A 22,572-nucleotide genomic window follows, 5' to 3' on the forward strand; every position below is an offset into this window, starting at 1 on the left:
CAGTTTGTTAAAAGTAATTAATTCTGATTTCATGATATACCACAAGCTAGGGTTGACTAGAGGCTGGAGCATTATGATCCAATCACATCTACTCAAATGCATTTTCACAAAACAGACATTTAAAGGAAAATATCACATCTACTCGATGCATTTTCAACACAACAGAACTTTAATTGGAAAAAACTCAAATTATCATTAGCAGTACTGTGCTCTATGAAACAGTGCTCGACAAAACCTGTTCAACTCAGGTCTTTCCTGATACAACGTGTTGTAAAACGAGCAAACCTAAACTACATTATTATAAATGTATGTAATACAACTAAACTAAAGTACAACAAATCTCAGAACAATATCTTCTGGAAATTTAAACGTGTATATATTGAACATTCATATTAAAACCTTTTTTTTTAAGGTTTGGGCATTCAGCAACTCTTGGCTTGCTTCTCCAGTCTTGTGAGAAGGCAGAGCTGCATCTCCATAAGCTGTTCCAGGTGAGCTATCTGTTGGAAGAACACAGATGAAAACATTAGGCCATGTTTCCCAAACATAGGGAACCAATGTTTTTATGGGTCTCAAATAAATATCCTGTTATTTAAACCTTAAAGAATCCGTTATACATATATATATATATATATCTTTTGGGTCTTGAGCTGATAAATGCAGAAAAATTAAACACGATATGCAGGTGTAAATCACCAATGCAATAAAAAGATTTTTTTCCCCTAGTCAATGCAGAATATTGGCTGCATAAAAGTAATATGCCATGCAGGAACAGTGTGCAGGATAAAATAATGAGATGAAAGACCCTCTGACCTTAGTCTTCAGCTCCACACAGCAGCAGACGGGCCTGTCAACACCTAGGGTCAGAAGAATCGAGCAGGCTTTTTTAGCTTGTGTAATTCAACATCTCAACATACAAGATCCAGCATTTTTATTGTTTCATCATCATATACAGGTATACGAGAGTAGAATTATTCTCCTCCACAGTGCAGCAATGAGGTAAAAATGGCAAAAAATAAGTAACAGTAAAATAACAATACTAATAGCAAATACAAATAACAATCGCAGTGTGAGGTGCCATTGATAGGTGCTACAGTATGCGCATGGGTCCTACCTCTAAATGAGTGTGTGTGTGTGTGTGTGTGTGTGTGTGTGTGTGTGTGTGTGTGTGTGTGTGTGTGTACAAGTATACATATAAAGTGTCACAGGTGCTTGTGTGTGGGATGTGTTTAAATAAGGTCATGTTTAGTGTTTTTAAGTGCGAGTAGATTCTGCCTTAATAAATGTGTGTGCATGTATGTAGTTGTTTGCCTGTGTGTGTGAGTATACGGTTGTTAACAGTTAACCAAGATATCACAGTACAAGCTGACTGACTTTAACAAGATGGGGTCTGGTAAGGGCATGGCATGGCATGGCGCCAGTCTATGATGCGTCTATGATGTATCTATGATGTATCTATGATGTATGACTCCAATGTTTCAGCCAATTTCAACTGCCATCAACTTCCATTATAAAATTCATGTTAAATATAAAAAATATATATATGTATGAACATATGTGAAAAGAATTGGCCTTATTGCAGTGTGCACAAGACATTTGTCATTTATCGGTCCAGCAGTTTGCGAGATTAGTCCTGGACATACAGACAAGACAAACAAACTGACCCATTTGCTAGCCTCCTACAGAACCACGCCGCTGAACACGCATGCTAGTATTTTCTTTTAGAGTAGAAACCAACCATCTCAATGCATACAGACATGTATCTTGTGTTGTGAGGCGACAGAACCAAATGAAAGCAATGAAACACCTGAACATGTTGACCTGAGTTTTGACTTAACCAACCGTTTAAAACAGCAGCCTCTGCGGACCCCGGCACCGACCCTGTGGCATTAGCAGTGTCACCAGCGCTGTTGGTCAGCTGTTCCGGCTCTATGGGCGACCCTGTGGCGTTAGCAGTGTCACCAGCGCTGTTGGTCAGCTGTTCCGGCTCTATGGGCGACACTGTAGCTAGGGCAGTCAAAATTATGAAACTGTACTTTGACGATTCATTGTAATACAAATAATTGCAATTAACGATTTAATTGTGTGGCTTTTAGGCCAGATATTACAAAAAACTGAAAGAAATGACTGACAATGGCCGATACCAATAATACAAATAAATTATGTATTATGGCCAAAATACGTCAATATTTAATATTGTATACTCAAATGATGTTACAAAATAGTGGAAATAGCCGATCTACAAGCTCACAATGTTTTGATAATGATACAAAATGTATGAAACTTTCTCAACATGGAAACGATTATGACGTTTACGCAAAAGATATTGGCGATTATCTCGATTACGTAATAATTGTAACAGGCCTACCTGTAGGGTTGGCGGTGGCGACTGTGCTGCCGGCAGGCTGTTCTGGCTCTACGGCTGTAGCTGAAGGTGTAGGGCTCACTCCGGACGCACCGGTGTCGCCGTGCTGAGGTTCGGGGGCGAGGTCAGCTCTGGGAGGAGGAGGAGTCTCGGCCTGTGGCTGGAGTGCACTCAGCATCAGCGTGTTGAGGTGCCCCCCGCCCATGTGGGGGGGCAGGGTGACGGACAGCAGGTGGACGGAGTGGTCGCGGTGCTCCACGGAGGCGGTGACGCTTTCGGAGAGCAGGATTTTAAACATGGCCAGCTCCTCTGCCGGCCAGGCGGAGGGGAAACTCTCCTTACCTGCACGCAGTGGTGGAAAAAGTACTCAAATGTTTTACTTAAGTAAAATTATCAATACTGCAATGTAGAAGTACTCTGTTACAAGTAAAAGTCTGGAATTACAAATTTACTTGAGTAAAAGTACAAAAGTATTGGTATAAAAATGTAGTTAAAGTACCAAAAGTAAAAGTACTAAAATGTTTGAAAATAGCAGATCTACAAGCTCACAACGCGTCGTGAGCTTGTAGATCGGCGATTTTCAAATAGCCTAGGTGTAAAATAGGGCTAAAGTGGCAAATGTATGTTTTATAATGTAATAATTTATATCTGCAAAGTAACAACAAGTAACTAAAGTTTTCAAATAATTGTAGTGGAGTAAAAGTACAACATTTGCCTCTGAGATGTAGTGGAGTAGAAGGAAAAGTATTGGAAATTGGAAATACTCAAGTAAAGTACAAATACCTCAAGAATGTACTTAAGTACAGTACTTAAGTAAATGTACTTAGTTACTTTCCGCCTGCACGGTTGGTTGAGAGGACCAATTATACTCTGTCGCACGTTGTGCCATCATATTTCTCATATAGGCGCCATTTACAACTTGGCCAAAATGTGAATTGTATTTATTACATAATACAATTTTAAGTAACTTTTTTGACAGCTGTTTTTGATTCAGATATCTAATGAGCATTCACCATCATTTAGCACTTGACCACTTAAACGCTACATACACACTTTGTCATATGGCACATAAAAGGGAAAATCACAACCTGTCACATCGCAAAATATGGACTCCAGGTTGAAAGTGGTTATTAAGATATTTTATAACCATTTTATGGTGATAGTCACAGATCAATTAATCAATTATGTCAGTGGTTTGGTCCGGGGACCACCAGTGGTCCTTGAGGGGGTTCCAGGTGGTACCCAGCTAAATGATGGAAGAGTTGGTAACAAAATGGACCCTTATAGATCTTTAGCTCTTGAGTAATTTTATGCTCTAAAGAGTTATATTATTGTTAACCATCAGCATTACTTAATTTACAAGTCTTCTTCACAATAAGAGAATGTAGAAGAATTGTTATTTTGATCAACGTTTGCCTGTTATCTCTCCTATTGGTACCAACATCAATACAGCATGGAATTGTGGACAAAATCATATCCAACAAAATATTCTAAGTTTTGGGTCTGAGAGTCTAAATCTCATCAAATGGTGGTCCGTGGCTAAAATGCCGAATTAATAATGGACCTTGATATGAAAAGGGTTGAGAACCACTGAATTATGTGATAAATGGTTTCACCACCACAACTTACCAGTTAGTGCACAGCGGGCGATTTGGACGGGGACCTGCAGAAGGTGTGGAGGTATGGGCAGGATGCTGGAGTAGGGAAGGGTCTCTGTGTTGCCATAGTCAGCGTACAGGACGGTGACGTCAGTGTCTAATGTCTCCAGGACCACGGCTCTGTACCAGTTGTCATCACCTGACATCAAACCACAAGGGAAGGAGCAAATCAATGTCTAGAAGCGGTCAGCTTGTAGATGGGCTATTTTAAACTATCTTGACATGTAGAAAATTTGTCAGAATGCCCGAATAATTATGAAAAAGTTGGAACAAATCTTAACTTATGGGAGGGTCCCTTGCACAACATAATTTGAGATGGTGGTCAGTGGCCAAATTGATTTTGAGGTCCTCGACATGAAAAGGTTTGATAACCATTAACCACTGGTCTACACCCCACAGAACACCCTAAACAAATCCTTACCACAACCTTTACCACCTCGACTTTACCTTACTAGTGCCTAATCTAAGCTTTTAATTAATTTTAAACCCATGTGGGCTGGACATTTGGAAGGTGAGTGGGAGGGGCTGGATATCCAACTGTGCCTCCAGGAGTACTTTGAATGTGATGCTAAAGGACGCTTTGATAGAAGACTGATTTAATTGATATTTTGATAGAAGAGCAGTTGGATTGATACTTTGACAGGCTAGAAGAAACATTGGATTGATAACAAATTTTAGATTGATCGTTTAAGTATAGAAGGGTGATTAGATTAATAATTTGTAGACTAAGTGAGAGAGCTTGAGCGAGAGAGAATGCAGGAGGAAAGAGGGAGAGAAAACTGCGAGGACATATCACAAGGACATAGGACACTGCACTTTCAAATTCCAGTGAGCTGTGTGTATATTCATGTGCATGTATGAAGTATCATTTAGATGAGCTGTTAGATGGTGTAGAAAGGCCTAGAAAGCACAATTGTCCAACCTAATGATGACATTAACAATCCTACTGAATGTAGAGTGCATAGTAGTGCGTTTCCTACCAGTGAAGCGTGCGCAGCAAGCAGCTCCAACGGCTGGAGCTTCACCCAGACACAGGCCCTGGTTGGTGCTGCCGTACGCAGCCAGCTCCATCATAACCTGTTGAAGTTCCTCCATCCCAACTGCATACAACAACACGTATACACTTTATTTGTAAAGGAAAAAAACTAACAAACAACATTAAAGCGGCACTATGTCACTTTTTTTTTATGAATAAAATGTAATTTTGTCCTATCTGTATGGGTACACAACATATATATATTATATACAATATAACTATAAAATACCAAACACTCGATGCCTGGACTGTAGTACAATATTTTTTTCAGTTTAAATGTTACATGTTCCGCAACAAGCTGACAGTTGTCTTCAGGCACAAATTGAATGGAGAAATAAGACTAAGACCCCGATAATGAATTGAAATCACTACATAACAGACAAATCAGATTTTACGTTTATATAGTTATATATATACATAATGTACATGTGCATATATATTCTTTTACACTATTTTGATGCTGGGCGGTGACACACTGTTGTGCAGGAGTTGGCAAGAAAAATATATAAAATGGGACAAACCTAGACCTTAAGGAACAGGGAAACAAAATCAAAATAAAAACCAGAGTAAAAGTGGTACGTACATACAAACATAACAAATTCAGGTCATATATCAACCCTGTTGTAGGAATGCAGTGAAATAGACACACACACACACACACACACACATAGGACTGTTTAACAAGGGGAACCAATCTAAATCCACCGTCTCTGAGCAAGTTCTTTTGGGGGCGGGGCATTATGAATATTTAAAGGCTAAAGTTGAGGAGCCTATGGGGGGGTCTGAGTGTTCAGCAGCAACCTCCGGAAGAAGGCTTGACGGTGGTTCCAGGGGTGATCTTAACATTGGACTTCTCGTTGCCACTTGCCGTGGGCAAGGGGCCCATCCTCTTCTTGATCTCAGCAGCCATGGTCATGAAGGCCTGCTCCACATTGGTGGCATTCTTGGCACTGGTTTCCAAAAAAGGGATGCCCAGGGAGTCTGCAAACTCCTTAGCTGTTGTGTAATCCACCACCTTCTTTGTTGTCAGGTCACATTTATTCCCCACCAACAGCTTGTTGACATTTTCACTGACATAGCGGTCGATTTCTTGTAGCCACCGTTTGACATGTTTGAAAGACTCTTGGTTTGTGACATCGTACACTACGATGACACCGTGAGCGCCTCTGTAGTAGCAGAATGTGATCGTACGAAACCTCTCCTGACCCGCTGTGTCCCAGATCTGAAGTTTGATGATCTTTCCATCTAATTCTATGGTTCGTATTTTGAAGTCCACACCGATGGTGCTAATGTAGCTTTTTGTGTACGTGTCATCTGCAAATCGGAGTAGAAGGCAAGATTTTCCAACGCCAGAGTCACCAATGAGGAGCAGCTTGAATAAATAGTCATATCCGTGATTCATCTTGGTCTCGTTGTGCGGTCAGATCCAGGCTCGTAAAAATGTCACGTCCTTTAAATGTCCCCCTTTATACGTTTGGCCGTGGTGCTAGTGTCATTATGGTGATGTCAGTCATATAGGAGCAAGTGATGTCAGTTATGCCCAAAGATAGGGTATATGATGTCAGTCTGATGTTTCCGTTGTCTCCATATATGGGGCTCCAGGAGCGGTTCTCTGATGTCAGAGCCAGGTATGTTAGTTATCTCCATATATACAAGTCGCTGATGTCAGACTTGGGTAGGTCGGTTGTCTCCATATATGGGTATCTCCATATATGTGAAGGTTGAGATTGAATAGGTCATTTATCCCTCTATATGGGTTTCCGGGCATCCTATCACGGTCGCGGTGATGTCCATTTATGGCTAATGCTCTGAATGTTCGCTATATATAATAACAATTGGAGTGATTGTATTTTATCTCCCTGCTCTTCTATTGAGACATTTTGATCGTGTCAAAGGTCGTGTCTCACCTAGACACAGGATCTGACACAAAGGTTCAATTCCTCTGCTGAGCAAGCAGGGCCTTTTCTCTATTAGCTCAATGGTAAAAATGTCAGCACTTGTGCAGGAAACTGGGTTCAAATCCGGGGTAGAAGAGGAAAGTTACATAGTGCAACTTTTTTAGACCTGAGGCCGATTCTAAAAGCTCCTTCTAAATCCTGACCTACGTTTTCTGAAGAAACGTTTTTAAAAAACTATGAATGTATCCTGTATATAGCAACAACTACAACACAGAGGTGTTCCCGGCTTGAAAAGTATAATAATGTATAGGTGTTCCAGGTCTAAATGGGTTAAGTGAAACATTTACACAAAGGTACCACAAGGTGACTAAGAACAGGAGGGCAAAATATTATGTAAATAATCATGTTCCAGGCAGCACTGATTCAGTTAAGATTGATTTTGTAGCGTTTAAGTAACCTGGTTCCCCCCAGACCCATTTACTACTGCAAACTGAGACCTGACCCATTTGTCTTGACAGACAAAGTCCTTCCGTTCGCTTGTCATACGCCGTTGAAAATAGCATGTCTCGCCAAAAATACATAGTAAAACACAGGAGCCGAGATACAGAATATTTCCCAAATAATTTAAACAGGAAGTGAATGGAGCAGTACATATGGATCACGTTATCTCATGGTTCTGTGTGCATTTTGTTTTTACTGTCATTGACAGTGAATGATTTCATAATATAACCTAATATACTGATGTCCTCACAAATCTGTCTGTCTGTCTGTCTGTGTGTGTGTTCTCTCACTCTGGCTGGGGGCCTGCAGGTAGAATAAAGAGGGGCTGATGATGGCAGCCACACGAGGCTGGAAGATCTCGTTGAGAGGAAGCTCTCCTGCCTTCCAGTCCATTGGGAAACACCCTGCTGGGAGAGCTACACAACACAGAGCACCAGTCATATGTACTGCTCACATAGATTCATACAGAGCACCAGTCATGTGTACTGGGCACACACACGCACACACTTGAAATATGTATTTATGTCCACATAAACAAAAGTACAAAAATGCCTTGTACAAAGGACTGCCAGTGCAGTCAGATAATAGGAAAACAGCCAGTAACAAAGTGCATATAAGGTAGAACATTGTTACATACAATAATGTTGGCACACACACACACACGACTGCAGACTTGAGTTGTCAGGAAGCCCTGACTGACCTAGTGGTGGTGTCACTTCAGGGGGCGGGGCTACATCCTGGGTGCTGGGCGGGGCTATGTCCTGGGTGCTGGGCGGGGCTACATCCTGGGTGCTGGGCGGGGCTACATGCTGGGTGCTGGGCGGGGCTACATCCTGGGTGCTGGGCGGGGCTACATCCTGGGTCGCCGGAGCAACAGTGACGCTGCTTCTACAACTCTCTGTGGCAAGTGGGACAAACATTAAAGGGCATCTGAATCACATGTACAACTTCATTACAAGTCTACTTTAGGATATATTTAGGAATAATAATTTAGTCCCCTTCATCTATGCACCGTACAAAGGTTTACAAAGAGAGGTTACAAAGGTTACAAAGAGACGTGTCAGATGCAGCGAAAGACAAGAGGACCCGAAGAAAAGAGCGGAACAACGAAGACAGACCAACAACCACATACATATGCGATCTCTGTGACCGAGACCCCCCCCGCATAGGGCTCTTCAGTCATAAGAGACGCTGTTCCAGACCAGACCCGTAGGATGTGCAAAACCATGGTCAACCCTGACCGACGGAGGCCTATGATGATCTCTGCCCGACCGAAGATAGGAGGCCCCTGTCTGTCTGTCTGTCTGTCTGTGGCCATTTGTACAAACCACTACATCGATCAGCATCAAAATTCTTGTGCATGCAGCCAGCATGCCAAGGAACTCAATCCCAGAATATTCTTCAAATCCGTCGATGGCAACCATGTTATTTTTGTTGAATTTATAATCTCAGACGTACAGCTTGTAGATCTGTTCTTGTTGATTAAATGATCTCAATACTCCTTCAATCATTTTGCAGCTCAACGAACGAATAATGTGTGTGTGTGTGTGTGTGTGTGAGTTGACACTCACCTTGCGGAGCGACGGGAGGGGTAAGTGTAGCCAGCTTATCCAGGATCAGAGCGGTGGCCACGCTGTGTCCAGAACTCTCCAGCTCCACCTGGTAGCCACGCTCCGACACAGAGATCACACAGGCCTTCAGATCCGCCATCAGAGACTGGAACATTAATATGGCCTCACTGCTCCACTCGGAGCCCACTGGCTGCACGCCTAGAGAGACACACACACACACACACACACACACACACACACACACACACACACACACACACACACACACACACACACACTGTCTTCTTTACATACTGTACATGAATTCCTAAACTCTGACCCTAATCTAAACCCTGACCAAAACCTCAAGCCTAAACCATGAAACAGGAATAGGGAAATGGGCTCACTTTTCTTAACTATGATACTTCTAAACTCCTTCATTTTTTGGGGGGAAATATTGGTATTTTATTTTTTAACATTGGAAAGCCTGTGATAGTCACCTTTACAACAAGGTTCAACTTGTAAGGATCGTACAATCGTGGAATGAGACACAGTTGCTCATGCCACGAATGCACAAACGATCCTTGTATATCTGCTATTTCTGAATAGCCAAAGAAATGGAAAATGACACAGATGCGTTCCCGGTCTTAATGGGTGAAGCAAGATTTTAAGAAATACTGTTGACGATGCAAGGACACACACACACACACACACACACACAGCGCGTACCTGCGAGGCTGCAGTGTATGGCCTGGAAGGGCAATGTGAGGAGCTCAGGTGTGATGGTTCGGAGGTGGATGTTTTCCACCAGGCTGCTGTTCCCATAGTCCACAAAGTACACCTCCACCATGTCCTCAAACACACCGTGTACCATGGCCCGATACCACGCACCATCACCTACAGTACACACACACACACACACACACACTTCAATATTAACCACCAACAATGCTTCTCAACATGAAAATATTTGGTATTCCCACAATATGCTTTCATAATATGAGACACTATTCCTGTTCCAAGTTCTTCATTTGCCACTATGTCAGAAAATATCTTTCATATCAGTGGTTCTCAAACTTTTTCATGTGAAGGACCCCCAAATGTATTTGGCCGCAGACCCCCATCTGAAAATGTTTTGTGCCAGGGACCCCCAGAAGAGAAGATTTGTGTTAAAAAATTATTAGAAATTTCCCAATACTTCCAAGAATTTTTTTAAGAATGTTGTTGAACAGATAGATGTTGAAAAGTTGCAGATGTAACAAGCTTGTAGACCCCCCAAAACCCCCCCCCCCCCAAGGACTGAGGACCCCGTAACTGCTGGTATGAAAGATTTATCCACACAACTGGACAACCAAAACATAACATGTTGAACATGCTGTCCCATGTTAACGAATGAGGAAGTAGCCTTCAGTGACAGCTGATGGAGCCCTGTTTTTCCCTTACTGGTGCTAATGTTTTGATTTGTGTTTACTTCATTGTATGCTAATGTCTGTTTATATTGCATTGTTTTGCTTTTTGTTTTGAAACCTGTACAGCACTTTGGTTGACCTGGTCATGTTAAATGTGCAATAGGTAAATAAAGTTTGAGTTGAGCCTTGTTCAAGTGTTGGCCATCATTTGGTCTCACCAGCAAACATAGCGCAGCACGGCTCTCCCACTCTGGGCCTGGCGGGGGCGCTGTCCGCCTCACAGTGCTGCTGCAACTCAGTGCTCAGGTTCACCAGCTTCTGGAGGTCTGAGAGAGAGACACACAAAATGATATTCTACAAATGATGCTAATGTTTTCTACAAGTCTGCAGTGTGATGTCATGTACACATTATCAATTTATTTTATTTGCAATGTCTTTGCACTCTTTTTTTTTAAATATGAACTGGAATATTTACTACTGGAATGTACTGCCGCATTGCGACGTGTTGTGAACTTGTAAATCGGCTATTTTCAGTGAAGACTGAAGTGATTTGGTGTAGAGGGAAAATTCTCTACACACACCAAATCTCTTTGTGGCGGAGGGGACCGAGTGCACGCCCCTGTGGGCCCCCCGCTCAACAAAGTATATGAAGATGCTCATACTTGAGGAGTCAAACAGGACAGAGGCGTTTTACCTTCGGGGTTGTACAGGTAACAGTGAAAGTCTCCTGGGTTCTCCACCACGCTGCCCACTACCGCCACCGCCTGGCCGTCACTGGGAAGCTCGGCGCAATACCACAGCAGGGGCGGGGCCTCCGGGACAGCTTCTGCGCGGGGCGACTCAACGGGTGTAGTTGTAGTGGGTGCATCAATGGGCGTAGCGGAACGGTGCGCTTTGGCGGGCGCAGCTGCAGTGCCCGCTTCAATGGGCGGAGCTGCATGGTGTGCATCAACGGGCGTGGGCGTGGGTGTAGCTACAGTGCGCGCTTCAGCGCCAGTTTGTGCATCTACAGAATCGGCTGCAAAAAGACAGAAGTGAGATTTGACACAAAGCTCCGCAGGAAGGGCTACATGTACAGGTATGCAACTTTAAAAGGACATGATCTCAACAGTCATACAGTACATCAATTCTACTGTAACCCATGGCCTTGCATTGTACATGAACCACAGATAATTTAATTGTTTTTCATCAATTCATCAAGTGCTCTGTGTGAAATATACAGCAGAGGAAAAAAACCTGTCTTAGTGAGGTGTTGGGCCACCATTGGCATAGATTGTATTGCACATGCAAGTCTCTAGAAGTCTACTAGATGGATGGAACACCATTCTAACAAAATATATTCCCTCATTTGGTGTTTTGATGATGGTGGTGGAGACTGAGGTCTAACACATCCCCAGGATGTGAACACCCAGGTGCTCAACTGGGTTGAGAGATCTAGTGACTGGAGGTAACAGCATATTCTTTCATGGTGAGATCCTTGTCTCTTGCCCTCTCGATCCAAATCTGAAGTCAACTGGGCCTGCACAGCATTTTCATACATGCTACAGAGCATTATAGTTGCTCAATAGTATCATGCAGTACACCTGTATGGAACCGTCTGCATTCGTTATGTTTTTCCTCTAATATGTCACCTGTCTATAGATATATTGCAATGAACAATATCCAAAACGTTAACATGGTGAAAAATATTTTAAGAGTGTACAAAATCATGTCCCTCTTGCTGCTATTTTATCCTGTTTCATTCAGAAGTCTGACTTCGGAAGATCAATACAAGTTAAACATGGAGGTGAATTTGAACTGTGAGAACTTCAGTGTGAATGGTTAGAAGAACACAAACTAGCAGATCAACAAGCTCATAGCGCGGCACCGAGTGCCGCGCTATGAGCTTGTAGATCTGCTAGTTTTGAAAAATCGTGAATATGTGTGCAAATCTTTTTATTTGGTACGCGGCCAAATACATATCATTTTGGGGGTCCTTGGCACGAAAACATTTGAGAACCAGTGATTTAGAGAACGTGTGGAGTTGTGGAGTTACTGTGGGCGTGGCCGTCAGCGTCCGGCTGCTGGTCGGTGCTGAGAGGAGAGGCGTGGAGGAGGGTCAGCAGCAGCTCGGCCACGTCTGCCTGAGGGTCACTGCTCGGGTCTACCATAGACACCAGGGCGGTGCAGTCGCGCTTCCCCACGATCTCCACGCGCATCATGCGGTTGGACACGGCCTGGCTCAGGGCCAGGATGCATTCTTCAGACCAGACCTCTCCCGTTGGTTGCACTCCTGGAGAAACAAAACAAGGGCAGAAGGCAGCTGTGAGTGCATGAGATGGTGACAGTGCATGAGATGGTGACAGTGCATGAGACTCATTGTAGAGAACGGGTGCATCACTTCATGTAGGCTGCATGGATTAAAGCAAAAATAAAATCTCAAGACCGAAAAAAAATTGTTAGGCCAAGTCCTAACGTGCGATTTGTGAAACAGCATGAAAAGGAGCAAGCCCCGACAGTCTATCACTACGTTTCATAAACAATTAGCACAATATGTAGAATTATGATGCTTTGGTAGCCATACAGCCAACAAGTTGAAGAAATTGCATATTGAATATTAATGCCGAAGTCGGCCATACCAGCACCAACAAAAAAGGATAGTAATTAAGTATTTTAAAACAAAATGCCCAGACGGCAGAGGGTTAACCTTTTGAAATATCTGAGATTAGGATTTTCTGAAGATTGAACATATTTTTTAACTTTATATTGCTAGTTTGATCACTTCAAATCCTCTTTAATCTTAAAATAACAAATAACCGAAAGTAGGCTATCTACATAGCCTATTTTCGGTGCATGGCCTGTTTTCATAGAAGACATGCTGACTTCTATGGAATCCAAATGACTGAAATCGTCATGGTGACTGAGAACTTTAATCCATGAGGCTGGCGGTGTCTCCAGACGAGTCTGAACGATTTTAGCACGAGGAGAACCAATCCTTGTGTCTTACCTGCCAGGGCACAGGGGATAAGAGCCTGCATGGGGTCTTACCTGCCAGGGCACAGGGGATGAGGGCCTGCATGGGGGTCTTACCTGCCAGGGCACAGGGGATGAGGGCCTGCATGGGGGTCTTACCTGCCAGGGCACAGGGGATGGCCTGCATGGGGGTCTTACCTGCCAGGGCACAGGGGATGGCCTGCATGGGCAGAGCCAAGAACGAGGGGCTGATGGGCCGCAGGCAGCTCAGCTCCACCTCTTCAGAGATCCCAAAGTCGATGTATCCAACGCACACATAGTCCTCGGAGGAGTACGCCAGCACCTTGGCCCTGTACCACTGCTTGTCTTCTGCAGGGGGGGGAGAGAAACGGATCAAGACACTAAAGAGGATTGATCTTGATCTTGATTTTGAGGGGCGGCCATAGCTGAGTGTTAGTGAGCCCGCCTAGGGAGCCAGAGGCCCTGGTTGCCCCAGGTACGATTCCAGGCCAGGCCAGCAAATGTGTCGATGAAATGAAATTTGTCCCTGAGCAAGACTCTTAACCCCTAATTGCTCACAGGCCCTCATTGGAAACAAGACCGTAAGGACTTTCATGAACGGACCTGTTAAAGGAATTATCCTTATCCTTATCCTTATCTCATCATCAAGTATTCTTTTATACTTACTTGACAAAAATAACTTCAGTGAAATGTGATGATATGAATTGCATCATGTTTCAGTTGAACATAATAATAATAATTGTGTAATGAATTAGCTTTAAGAGTGCCTTTGTAAACACTTCTCATTTCTTATGTTATGGTCTAAAGTAATAGCATAGATTACCGGTAATCAGATAATCACAATTTGTAAAGGTATTAATTATTGTAATGTACATTGCATGGGATTTTCCACTAGCCAATGAGAGGAACAGGCTAACTTCCAAATTAACAAATTAAGTCTGCAGAATAAAAACATATTACGCCATATGCAAATTTGGTCCCATTTTTTAACCTGAACCATACGCTTGAATTTTCCTTGATGTTTATTTAAATTCCCTCCATTTTGCTGGAAATTGGCTGGTTTCAATTTAGAGCAATTTTTGTTGAAAATGTGTTGAACATTTGTATCACACCGTGAACCAAAAGATAGACAACGTGGCGGAGCAGAACAAGTGTTTATTACCTGGGGATAGGGAGCAGCACATGGTTCCTGGAGCAGGTCTGAAGTTATGGTTGGCTGGAATCTGACTGCAGTGTTCCCTCAACATCGACTGCTGGTCGTAGATCACAACTACAGTACAAACCACAACCTTTCACTTTAGACTGTTTAAACCATTCAATCCGGGAACACATACTGTGTCATTTTACATTTTTAGCTAGAACCATTATGTTATACTTTGGACTATTCAAAAATAGCAGATATACAAGCTCATACCGAGTGCCACGCTATGAGCTTGTAGATCTGATATTGTTTTGAAAAAAATCGTGAAAATGTGTGCAAATCTTTGAATATATATATTTTTTAAAGCTAATATTTTTTACTCAAGACCTTTGCTTCTTGGGGATTCTACAAATGTCTTCTAAATCCTAACAGTTTTTTGGAAAAAAACGTATGTGGCATGTCAAGGACCCCCAAAAAGATATGTATTTGTCCGTGGACCCCCAAAATATTTTGTTCCAGGGACCCCCAGAAGCAAAGATTTGAGTTAAAATGTTATATAGTCAAAGATTTGCACACATTTTCACGATTTTCTTTTCCAAAATAGCATATCTACAAGCTCATAGCGTGCCGCGCAATGAGCTTGTAGATCTGCTAATTTTGAATAGCCAAAGAAATCTAAAGTGACACAGATGCGTTCCCGGATTGAATGGGTTAACTTTCAATGCATTTATATTCAAATGCGGCCACCTTTTTAGCACCATCCGCCATTAGTTGCTAAAAGAAATGATGCGATACTCACCAGCGTTGTCCATCTTCGTACAAATCAAGTCGTCCGGTGACAGGAGGTTAGTGACCACGGCGTCGAAGGCGTCCCCCACACACTGGGTCAGGGGCTCAGGGGGCTGGGCCCCCAAATTCTCATCCTTCCCGCTGGACAGACGCTTGTAGTTCTCCAGCGAGGCGCTCACCAACGAGTCTGAAGACATAGAAACCGTTCCTATAACGTCTCAAAGCTCAAGTTCATGCTAATGTTTCCAGTCTCACTGGAGTAGGGATGCCACAATCTGACCTTGAGCCAATTCGAAATTCGGACAGCCCTGGCGAATATTTTTCGATTATTCGACGGCGCCGCCACACGCCCTGATGATGGGGGGAAAAAAAAAACTTTTTTTTTTTTTTTCATCAGGTCAGGCAGGCCACTAGGAGGCAGGCCACCGGGAATAGTCCCGGTCCTTCCGACCATAGATATATATAAAGGCTAGATGGCTCAAGGGGGCGTCGCGAGCGTAGCTCAACCGCGGCCATCTTGGGACGGTCATTCATAACATTATGTCTATGGTGCATATACTTTGAAATAACCATAGCGTACTCAATTTTCATCCGATTTTCAAACGGTTTGGTGTGTTGTAAACACCAAAGATGTAGTTATGATACTGCATACTTATAATTATAATCATGTTTTTTATTTTATTTATAAAATTAAGTATGAAGTATCATAACTACATCTTTGGTGTTTACAACACACCAAACCGTTTGAAAATCGGATGAAAATTGAGCACGCTATGGTTATTTCAAAGTACATGCACCATAGACATAATGTTATGAATGACCGTCCCAAGATGGCCGCCATGTGGCAACGTCGTACTCCATTGGCCAGCAGCGCGGGTGAGTCATCTAGCCTTTATATATATATCTATGCTTCCGACGGCCAATCCGGCCCTGAGTGTGTGGCTGCAGCAGCACTCTGAGTCTGCACAGACAGCGCAGCTGGCTTCCTCCACTTTACAGTAAAACAAACTGTGGCCATTTACAATTATTAAGACTATAATATTACTATTATTAGTATTAGCATATATTTTGATTGAAACTAAGGCAAACAAAAGTTAAAAAAAATAAAGGAAAAAAATAATAATAATAAAAAATATATATAGTTTTACGATTATGGAGACTAACGAATATTCTAAAATTCGAAAAATCGGTGGCATCCCTACACTGGAGCCACTCTCAACTTTATACACCATCAATAGGAGTCAATGCACTAATGCCATCTGTCAATGTCCAGATTTCACATCATTTCACACCAGATTTGAGCTAAAAGCCCCGCTAGCCAATAGCGGCACTTTTAGAGCCCCATGCTCAAACGAATGGGCCTACAAAATATTAATGCTTTACAAGTACCATAATAAACCAGCTCAGTGGCCTTGCGGTTAGGGAGGTCGGGGTTCAAGCCGAGTCATACCAAAGACTATGAAAATGGTACCCATGGCCTCCAGCACCAAGGGTTGGACTTTTTAGTCTTTGCGATATGCTAGCGTAATGTCCAGGGGGTGTGCTTGTACAGTACATCATATGACATGCTAGCGGTGTGTGTGTGTGTGTGTGTGTGTATGTGTGTGTGTGTGTGTGTGTGTGTGTGTGTGTGTGTGTGTGTAGGTGGAGTCAACTCACTGATGTCTTGTTCAGAGGGTTTTTTGGTCTCCTTGGCTGCATAACCCTGGTCCAACAGGAACGTGCTCAGGTGTTTACCTACAAGGTAGGAGATGACGTTCTTTGATCAAGTTGAGATGACGTTCTTTGATTACTGTCATGTGTGCACAACATGTGAATGATAACTATTATCAAAGAATACAATACTACTGATGAAGAAGTGTTTAATGGAAAAACTTTGCAAGCAAGAAGGCAGCCTAGTCTGTCCGAAACGTGTTTCCAGTCTGTGTCCACACTCCACAGTAAATTATTGGCATGGGCAGCTACGAGTGTGCGGCTATACTCTTTATTCTTAAGTGTTTAACCCGTTGGCTGGCACCTCGCAATAACCGGTGTGCTGTGCACCCTTGGTAACAATACTTTGCAAGCAACCGATATATCAAAACAAAGTAGTGGTACCTGTATCTAATGAAAACGTCAACTCTGATAGCTTGAAGCAAAACAATAATTACATTTTACCTACTAAATATAACAAAACTGTAAAAAGAGGAAAACATAAATACATTCCTTATTACATTTTAACAATAAGAACCCCATCTTCTTGTGTGCGGTGCAAAACAACGCAAACAGGGAGCACAATTTTATCTCAGCAGGTGACACATGCCACCTCGTGCCGCGCTGCATGCTTGTACGTCATTTGCTATTCTTGAACATCTTTGAAAAATCATCAAAGTGTGAGAGTTACTGATTTAGAAGGCATTTGTAGAATGGGCCTTAATGGGTTAAAAGGGAACTGACCAAAGGCTGACAGCAGGATGTCTACGGTGAAGACGTGTCCATTCTCTGATGTGTCCATCACACTGACGGGGAGACACTTCCCGCTCATCACCTGCTTCACCACCATGCAACACTCTCTGGTCCAGCTGCCAGCCACCGGCACCACCCCGGACAGAGAGCACTCCAGAACCTGGACCCAAAACCCAACAGAGTGGAGTTAGACACACTGGTACCACTGGTATCAGACAGACAGCACTCCAGAACCTGAACTCAAAGCCCAACTAAGTGGAGTTATATTACAGTGACCAGACGTCCCGGTTTGGCCGGTGATTTCCCCGGGTGTTTAAGCTGGGTGTCCAAGCCCCCAGAACTACGGTAGAACAGTGAAGCGGCCGTCGACTGGTGGTCAAATCTGGGATAGCAACACTTACACATTAAAAAACGCTACTGCGTGTGGGTCTACCGTTTGAAACCCTACTGTGCCTGCTCATAACTCTATGGCCTGCTCTATTGGCTCCAATATTACAGCAGCTTTCATTGAAATGAATGGTTGGGGGCGGGGCAGTCCACCCTCTAGATATATCATTACTCTATGTGGGTGTCCCATGTCCCACAAATAATGTGTGGCTGTTCTGTCCAATTTTTTTTGTTGAATAAACACATATCAAAATACATATTTAACCACAAAGTAACTAAAGCAGACCTGAGTAACACTTACCACTTTTTCTCCCCAATTTAGTCGTTATGCCAATTAATTCCTCCCCACACACATTTCTGTGTGTTGTAACTGTATCCTACTGACTCACCTGCCAGTGAGGAGCCCCCACCGGGAGGATGTAGAGCCTTCGTCCTATTCCTCCCACCCAACACTTCCCGCTGACAGGTGCCGCCCCCCCCCCCCCAGCCCGTAGGAATACATGCAGTGACACCCTCCCCTGGACACGGGCCAATTGTGTTTGTATAGACCAGTGGTTTTCAACCTTTTTCGTGTCAAGGACCCCCAAATTGACAAATATTAGCCCATGGACCCCCATTTGAAAAGATATGCCAGGGACTCAACCAATTTGATTTCTTGGGTGTCCCAATCTACACTGTATCATAATCATTAGTGTTCATTTAACTGGAACCAAATGGACCCGTTAGGGTCCATTTGGTTCCATTTGTACCCTCACAGAGTTACAGACACATAAGGGTCAATTTGGTTCCTAACTATTAATTTAGCTGGGGACCCCCTGGAACCCCCTCAAGGACCACTGGTTGAGAACCACTGGTATAGACGCTTGACAAAGTCAGATGCACCACGGTGGATTCGAAACCTCCGCGGTGGTGGCCAGATACTTTATCACTGCGCCACCCAAGAGCCTGATAAAAGAAAATATCGTCTCTTGTCAGGTGGAAACCTCATATGTCCAAAACTGTTACTTTTCAGGATTCAAATGCATCAAAAGTAGCAGATCGACAAGGTCTAAGCTCTGCTACTTTAGTGAATGTACTCACACAGGGAGGCAGGGTCTGCAGGTTGACAGGAAGTGGTTTGATCAGGTCCCTGTCCAGAGGAACGTCCTCCTCATTTCCGAAGTCCACGTAGAGGACAGTGGCCGTCTTCTGGTCCGAGGACACCGATAGGACAACACCTCTGTACCAGTTCTACACACACACACATGCACGCGTCATGTTTTGCATTACAGCAGCGGTTCTCAAATTTTTTCATGTCAAGGACCCCCAAATATGTGTGTGTGTGTGTGTGTGTGTGTGTGTGTTTGCCTCACCCCATCCATAGAGAACTGGACGGTGCACACCTCTCCTTGGCTGGGGGTGTATGAGGTGGTGGCAGGGGGGGGCTCGTCGCTGCTGGTGGTCTTCTGCAGCTCTGTGCCGATGCTTTTCATGTTCTCTGACACCTGGGGGTCCTGAGGGAGCACGAAGAACCTACTGGGGCTGCTGAACTCTGCCACCATGCCCTACACACACACACACGAAAAAGTCAAAACAATGACAAAGAACTTTTGTCAGGACCGTCGGGCAGGAACCTCTTATCTCCATATTCTAACGTTCAGTTTTTTTCGTAAATTCATGCCCTACTTGATCATACTACAGCAGGGTTCCCCAATAGCCGGCCAGCGGGCCAATTGCGGCCCGCGAGAGCCAGTTGTGCGGCCCGCACACCCCTGTCATAACTTATCGCACAAAATCATTCAAAACAAACGAGCCAAGTATCAAATTAAGTCTGTGCTGCGCTTTTTGGACACACAGGCTACCACACCATACATCTCCAGCTGATCTGTGATGTAATTGCATCCGATTGGCTTTCTTCCGACATTATTTCCAACTTCCTGGTCTACTAGCCAATCGAGTAAGGAACTAAAATGTTCATGCTGAAAAAGTTGTCAATGATCGTGTAAAAAGGAATAATGCGTATCTGAAACTACGGTCTTCCTTACGTCTTCCTTTACACGTATTTAAGAGAGCAGCTCTTTAAACTTCAAAATATGGATAATGACAGCGAGGTACAGCTTTTCTACACTACTACAAATTCATGATTTGAGGGCCGCCGGTCAGAGTTTATGGAACAGTGAGAGAGATAGACGGTACGTAAGCAGTCCCAGCATGCGTGCGTCCCTGCGCGTGTGTGTGTTTTGATTTCATTTGTGTCGGTACCTTGTGTGTGTGCTTGCATGTTTATTTCACTAGAGGTTCAGGCTGTAATATTCAAACATTTTAATTCATTGTCTGGTTCTGGTCTTAATTTGTTTCAAGAGGTCATGTTATTCTTGTGTGACCCTCAACACAGGATTTGATAATCCCAGGCTCAAATTATTAGTATTGCCACCACCACCAATAATGATGATAGTACGAGCAGCTATCTGCACATACAAACAACTTCACTGGAGCAGTGGATGGAACCCGTCAATTCATTTTTCGAGTTTGGAGATCTGCTACTTTTGATACATTTGTGTGATGCTGTAGTATGATCAACTAGGCCGTTAATTTATGAAAAAACAGTTATATGGAGATAAGAGGGTTGTGCCCGATAACGATATACATGAATACATTAGCTAATTTCCCATCGGTTTTACAGCTAAACAGTGTTAGGTTGACCTTCATTTCTGTTCCTTTGGTGATGCCGTGTGCTTTCAGGTCCTTCAGGTAGGTCCGCTGGGGGGTGGAGTCATCACCGACACTCAGCTAAACCAGACAAGACACAAACAGAGACTAACATGGATCTTAAGGGATCATCTTAAGGGTGTAAAATGGGTTTAATGTATTTTTTTTTTTTTTTTCATTAACTTTTTATTGGATTTTTCAGAAAACAAACATACACAAAAAGGAAAAGACTAGCACATTACTAACAAACAAACCAAACATACAAAACATACAAATACAAACATATAAGGGGAGGAAACTGTCTCTCTACTTGGTCACTTATTTACTAGTTATGCATACATATAATCCATACACTTGGTCACATCTTCAAAAACGGAGAACAAAAGGTCCATTAATGGGACAAATTCGACGTGCACCTTATTCAATATGGTAAATCAGAGAAAAAGAAAGGAAATTCAATAAAAATAACTGAAATCAAATAAAATCTGGTCTTAATGTAGAGACATGAGTAAGCCATTTAAACCAGTTGTCCATGAAGACTTCAGTCTGACCTCTAAAGCTAAATGTAATTCTCTCCATAATAAATATATTATAGATTAAATCAATCCACTCATTTATAGTTGGTATAACGTTCGTAAGCCATTTTTTAGTTAACGCCTTTTTTGACGCTACTAGTAATACCCTTAACAAATATTGATCTTGCTTAGTACAATGCAGTTCTTCTAAGTCAGCAAGATACATGGTTTTAAAATCAAAATTGATTTCAATTCCTATAACAGCTTCCAGGACACTGTGGACACTTCTCCAAAATGGGACAACAGAAGAGCAATCCCAAAAAATATGAAAATGGTTCGCCATCGTCTCCCCACATGATCTCCAACAATCAGATATTGAATATCTTCTTTTCTGTGCTGGAGTGCAAAAGAAACGGGTCACATTCTTCCAGCTGAATTCTCTCCATGTGGGGGAACTAGTCATTTTCCATTGGTGTTTGCATATCCTGTCCCATTCTTCCGTAGTTATTGTAAGATTGCTCTCTGCTTCCCATCTTGCCTTAATATTCAGAGTATTATCTCCTTTCAAATTTTGAAGGACCACATATAGTTTTGATACTATCTTTTGATAAGTAGAGTCTTCATATGCATTTTGGAAAAGCTCAATGATCTCTACTCCCAGTGTACCTTCTCTTCTCAATAGTTTCCTATTTATAAAGTCTCGGATTTGCAGGTACCTGAAAAGGTCCTGATTCTGTAAATTAAACTTGTCTTTCAGGTCCTGGAAGCTCATAACATTACCTTGCTTTAAAAGTGTACAATATGCAGAAAGGCCATTCCCAATCCAACCTTTAAACCTCATGTCATATATACTAGGCCTGAAGTCTGAGTCATGTGCAAACCATTTGAGAATTCCAATTTTATCCTTCAACTGATACCTCCTAATTATTTCACTCCACACCCTCAATGAACCTGCTATCATCAAATTTTTAGGGTCTGATAGGTGTTTAACTAAGGATGGGTCTCCTACCAACATGTTAATAGGTAGACCCCTCCCCATCGAACCTTCTATGTCCTTCCATCTTGATCTATAACTCGGCTTACACCATCCAATCAGTGGTCGGATTTGAGCTGCTCTGTAGTAGTCCCTCAAACATGGAAGGGCCAATCCCCCTTTCTCCTTTGATAATTGTAATGTCTTGAACCTCACTCTAGGTTTTTTCCCCGCCCAAATGAAT

At 42.9% G+C, this 22,572-nt stretch overlaps 2 protein-coding genes across 2 annotated transcripts; both read right to left on the reverse strand.

Annotated features, from left to right (window-relative positions):
- Nucleotides 1–422: 422 nt before the first annotated feature.
- On the reverse strand, nt 423–22,370 carry LOC308073397 (tudor domain-containing protein 1-like; the record flags this gene model as incomplete). The annotated part of the gene is made up of 22 exons (XM_080412271.1): nt 423–500; nt 814–857; nt 1,843–2,001; nt 2,369–2,707; nt 3,995–4,162; nt 5,004–5,123; nt 7,749–7,862; nt 8,159–8,356; nt 9,030–9,227; nt 9,738–9,905; nt 10,636–10,743; nt 11,112–11,435; nt 12,453–12,689; nt 13,568–13,738; nt 14,553–14,660; nt 15,331–15,507; nt 16,980–17,057; nt 17,757–17,925; nt 19,233–19,382; nt 19,505–19,696; nt 20,835–20,921; nt 22,365–22,370. The coding sequence occupies 22 exons, from the start codon at nt 22,368–22,370 to the stop codon at nt 423–425; spliced, it is 3,393 nt and encodes a 1,130-aa protein (XP_080268397.1).
- Nucleotides 5,822–6,519, reverse strand: LOC308105861 (ras-related protein ORAB-1-like). Its single transcript, XM_080456786.1, has one exon. The coding sequence runs from the start codon at nt 6,459–6,461 to the stop codon at nt 5,850–5,852; it is 612 nt and encodes a 203-aa protein (XP_080312912.1). The 5' UTR covers nt 6,462–6,519; the 3' UTR covers nt 5,822–5,849.
- Nucleotides 22,371–22,572: the final 202 nt, after the last annotated feature.

Source organism: Gymnoscopelus braueri, assembly GCF_963280865.1.
Source record: "Gymnoscopelus braueri genome assembly, chromosome: 18".
Lineage (NCBI taxonomy): Eukaryota > Metazoa > Chordata > Actinopteri > Myctophiformes > Myctophidae > Gymnoscopelus > Gymnoscopelus braueri.

What these genes read in the sequence shown, in the direction of transcription:
- LOC308105861 (XM_080456786.1), bottom strand. Translation starts at nt 6,461, where the DNA reads ATGAATCACGGATATGACTATTTATTCAAGCTGCTCCTCATTGGTGAC.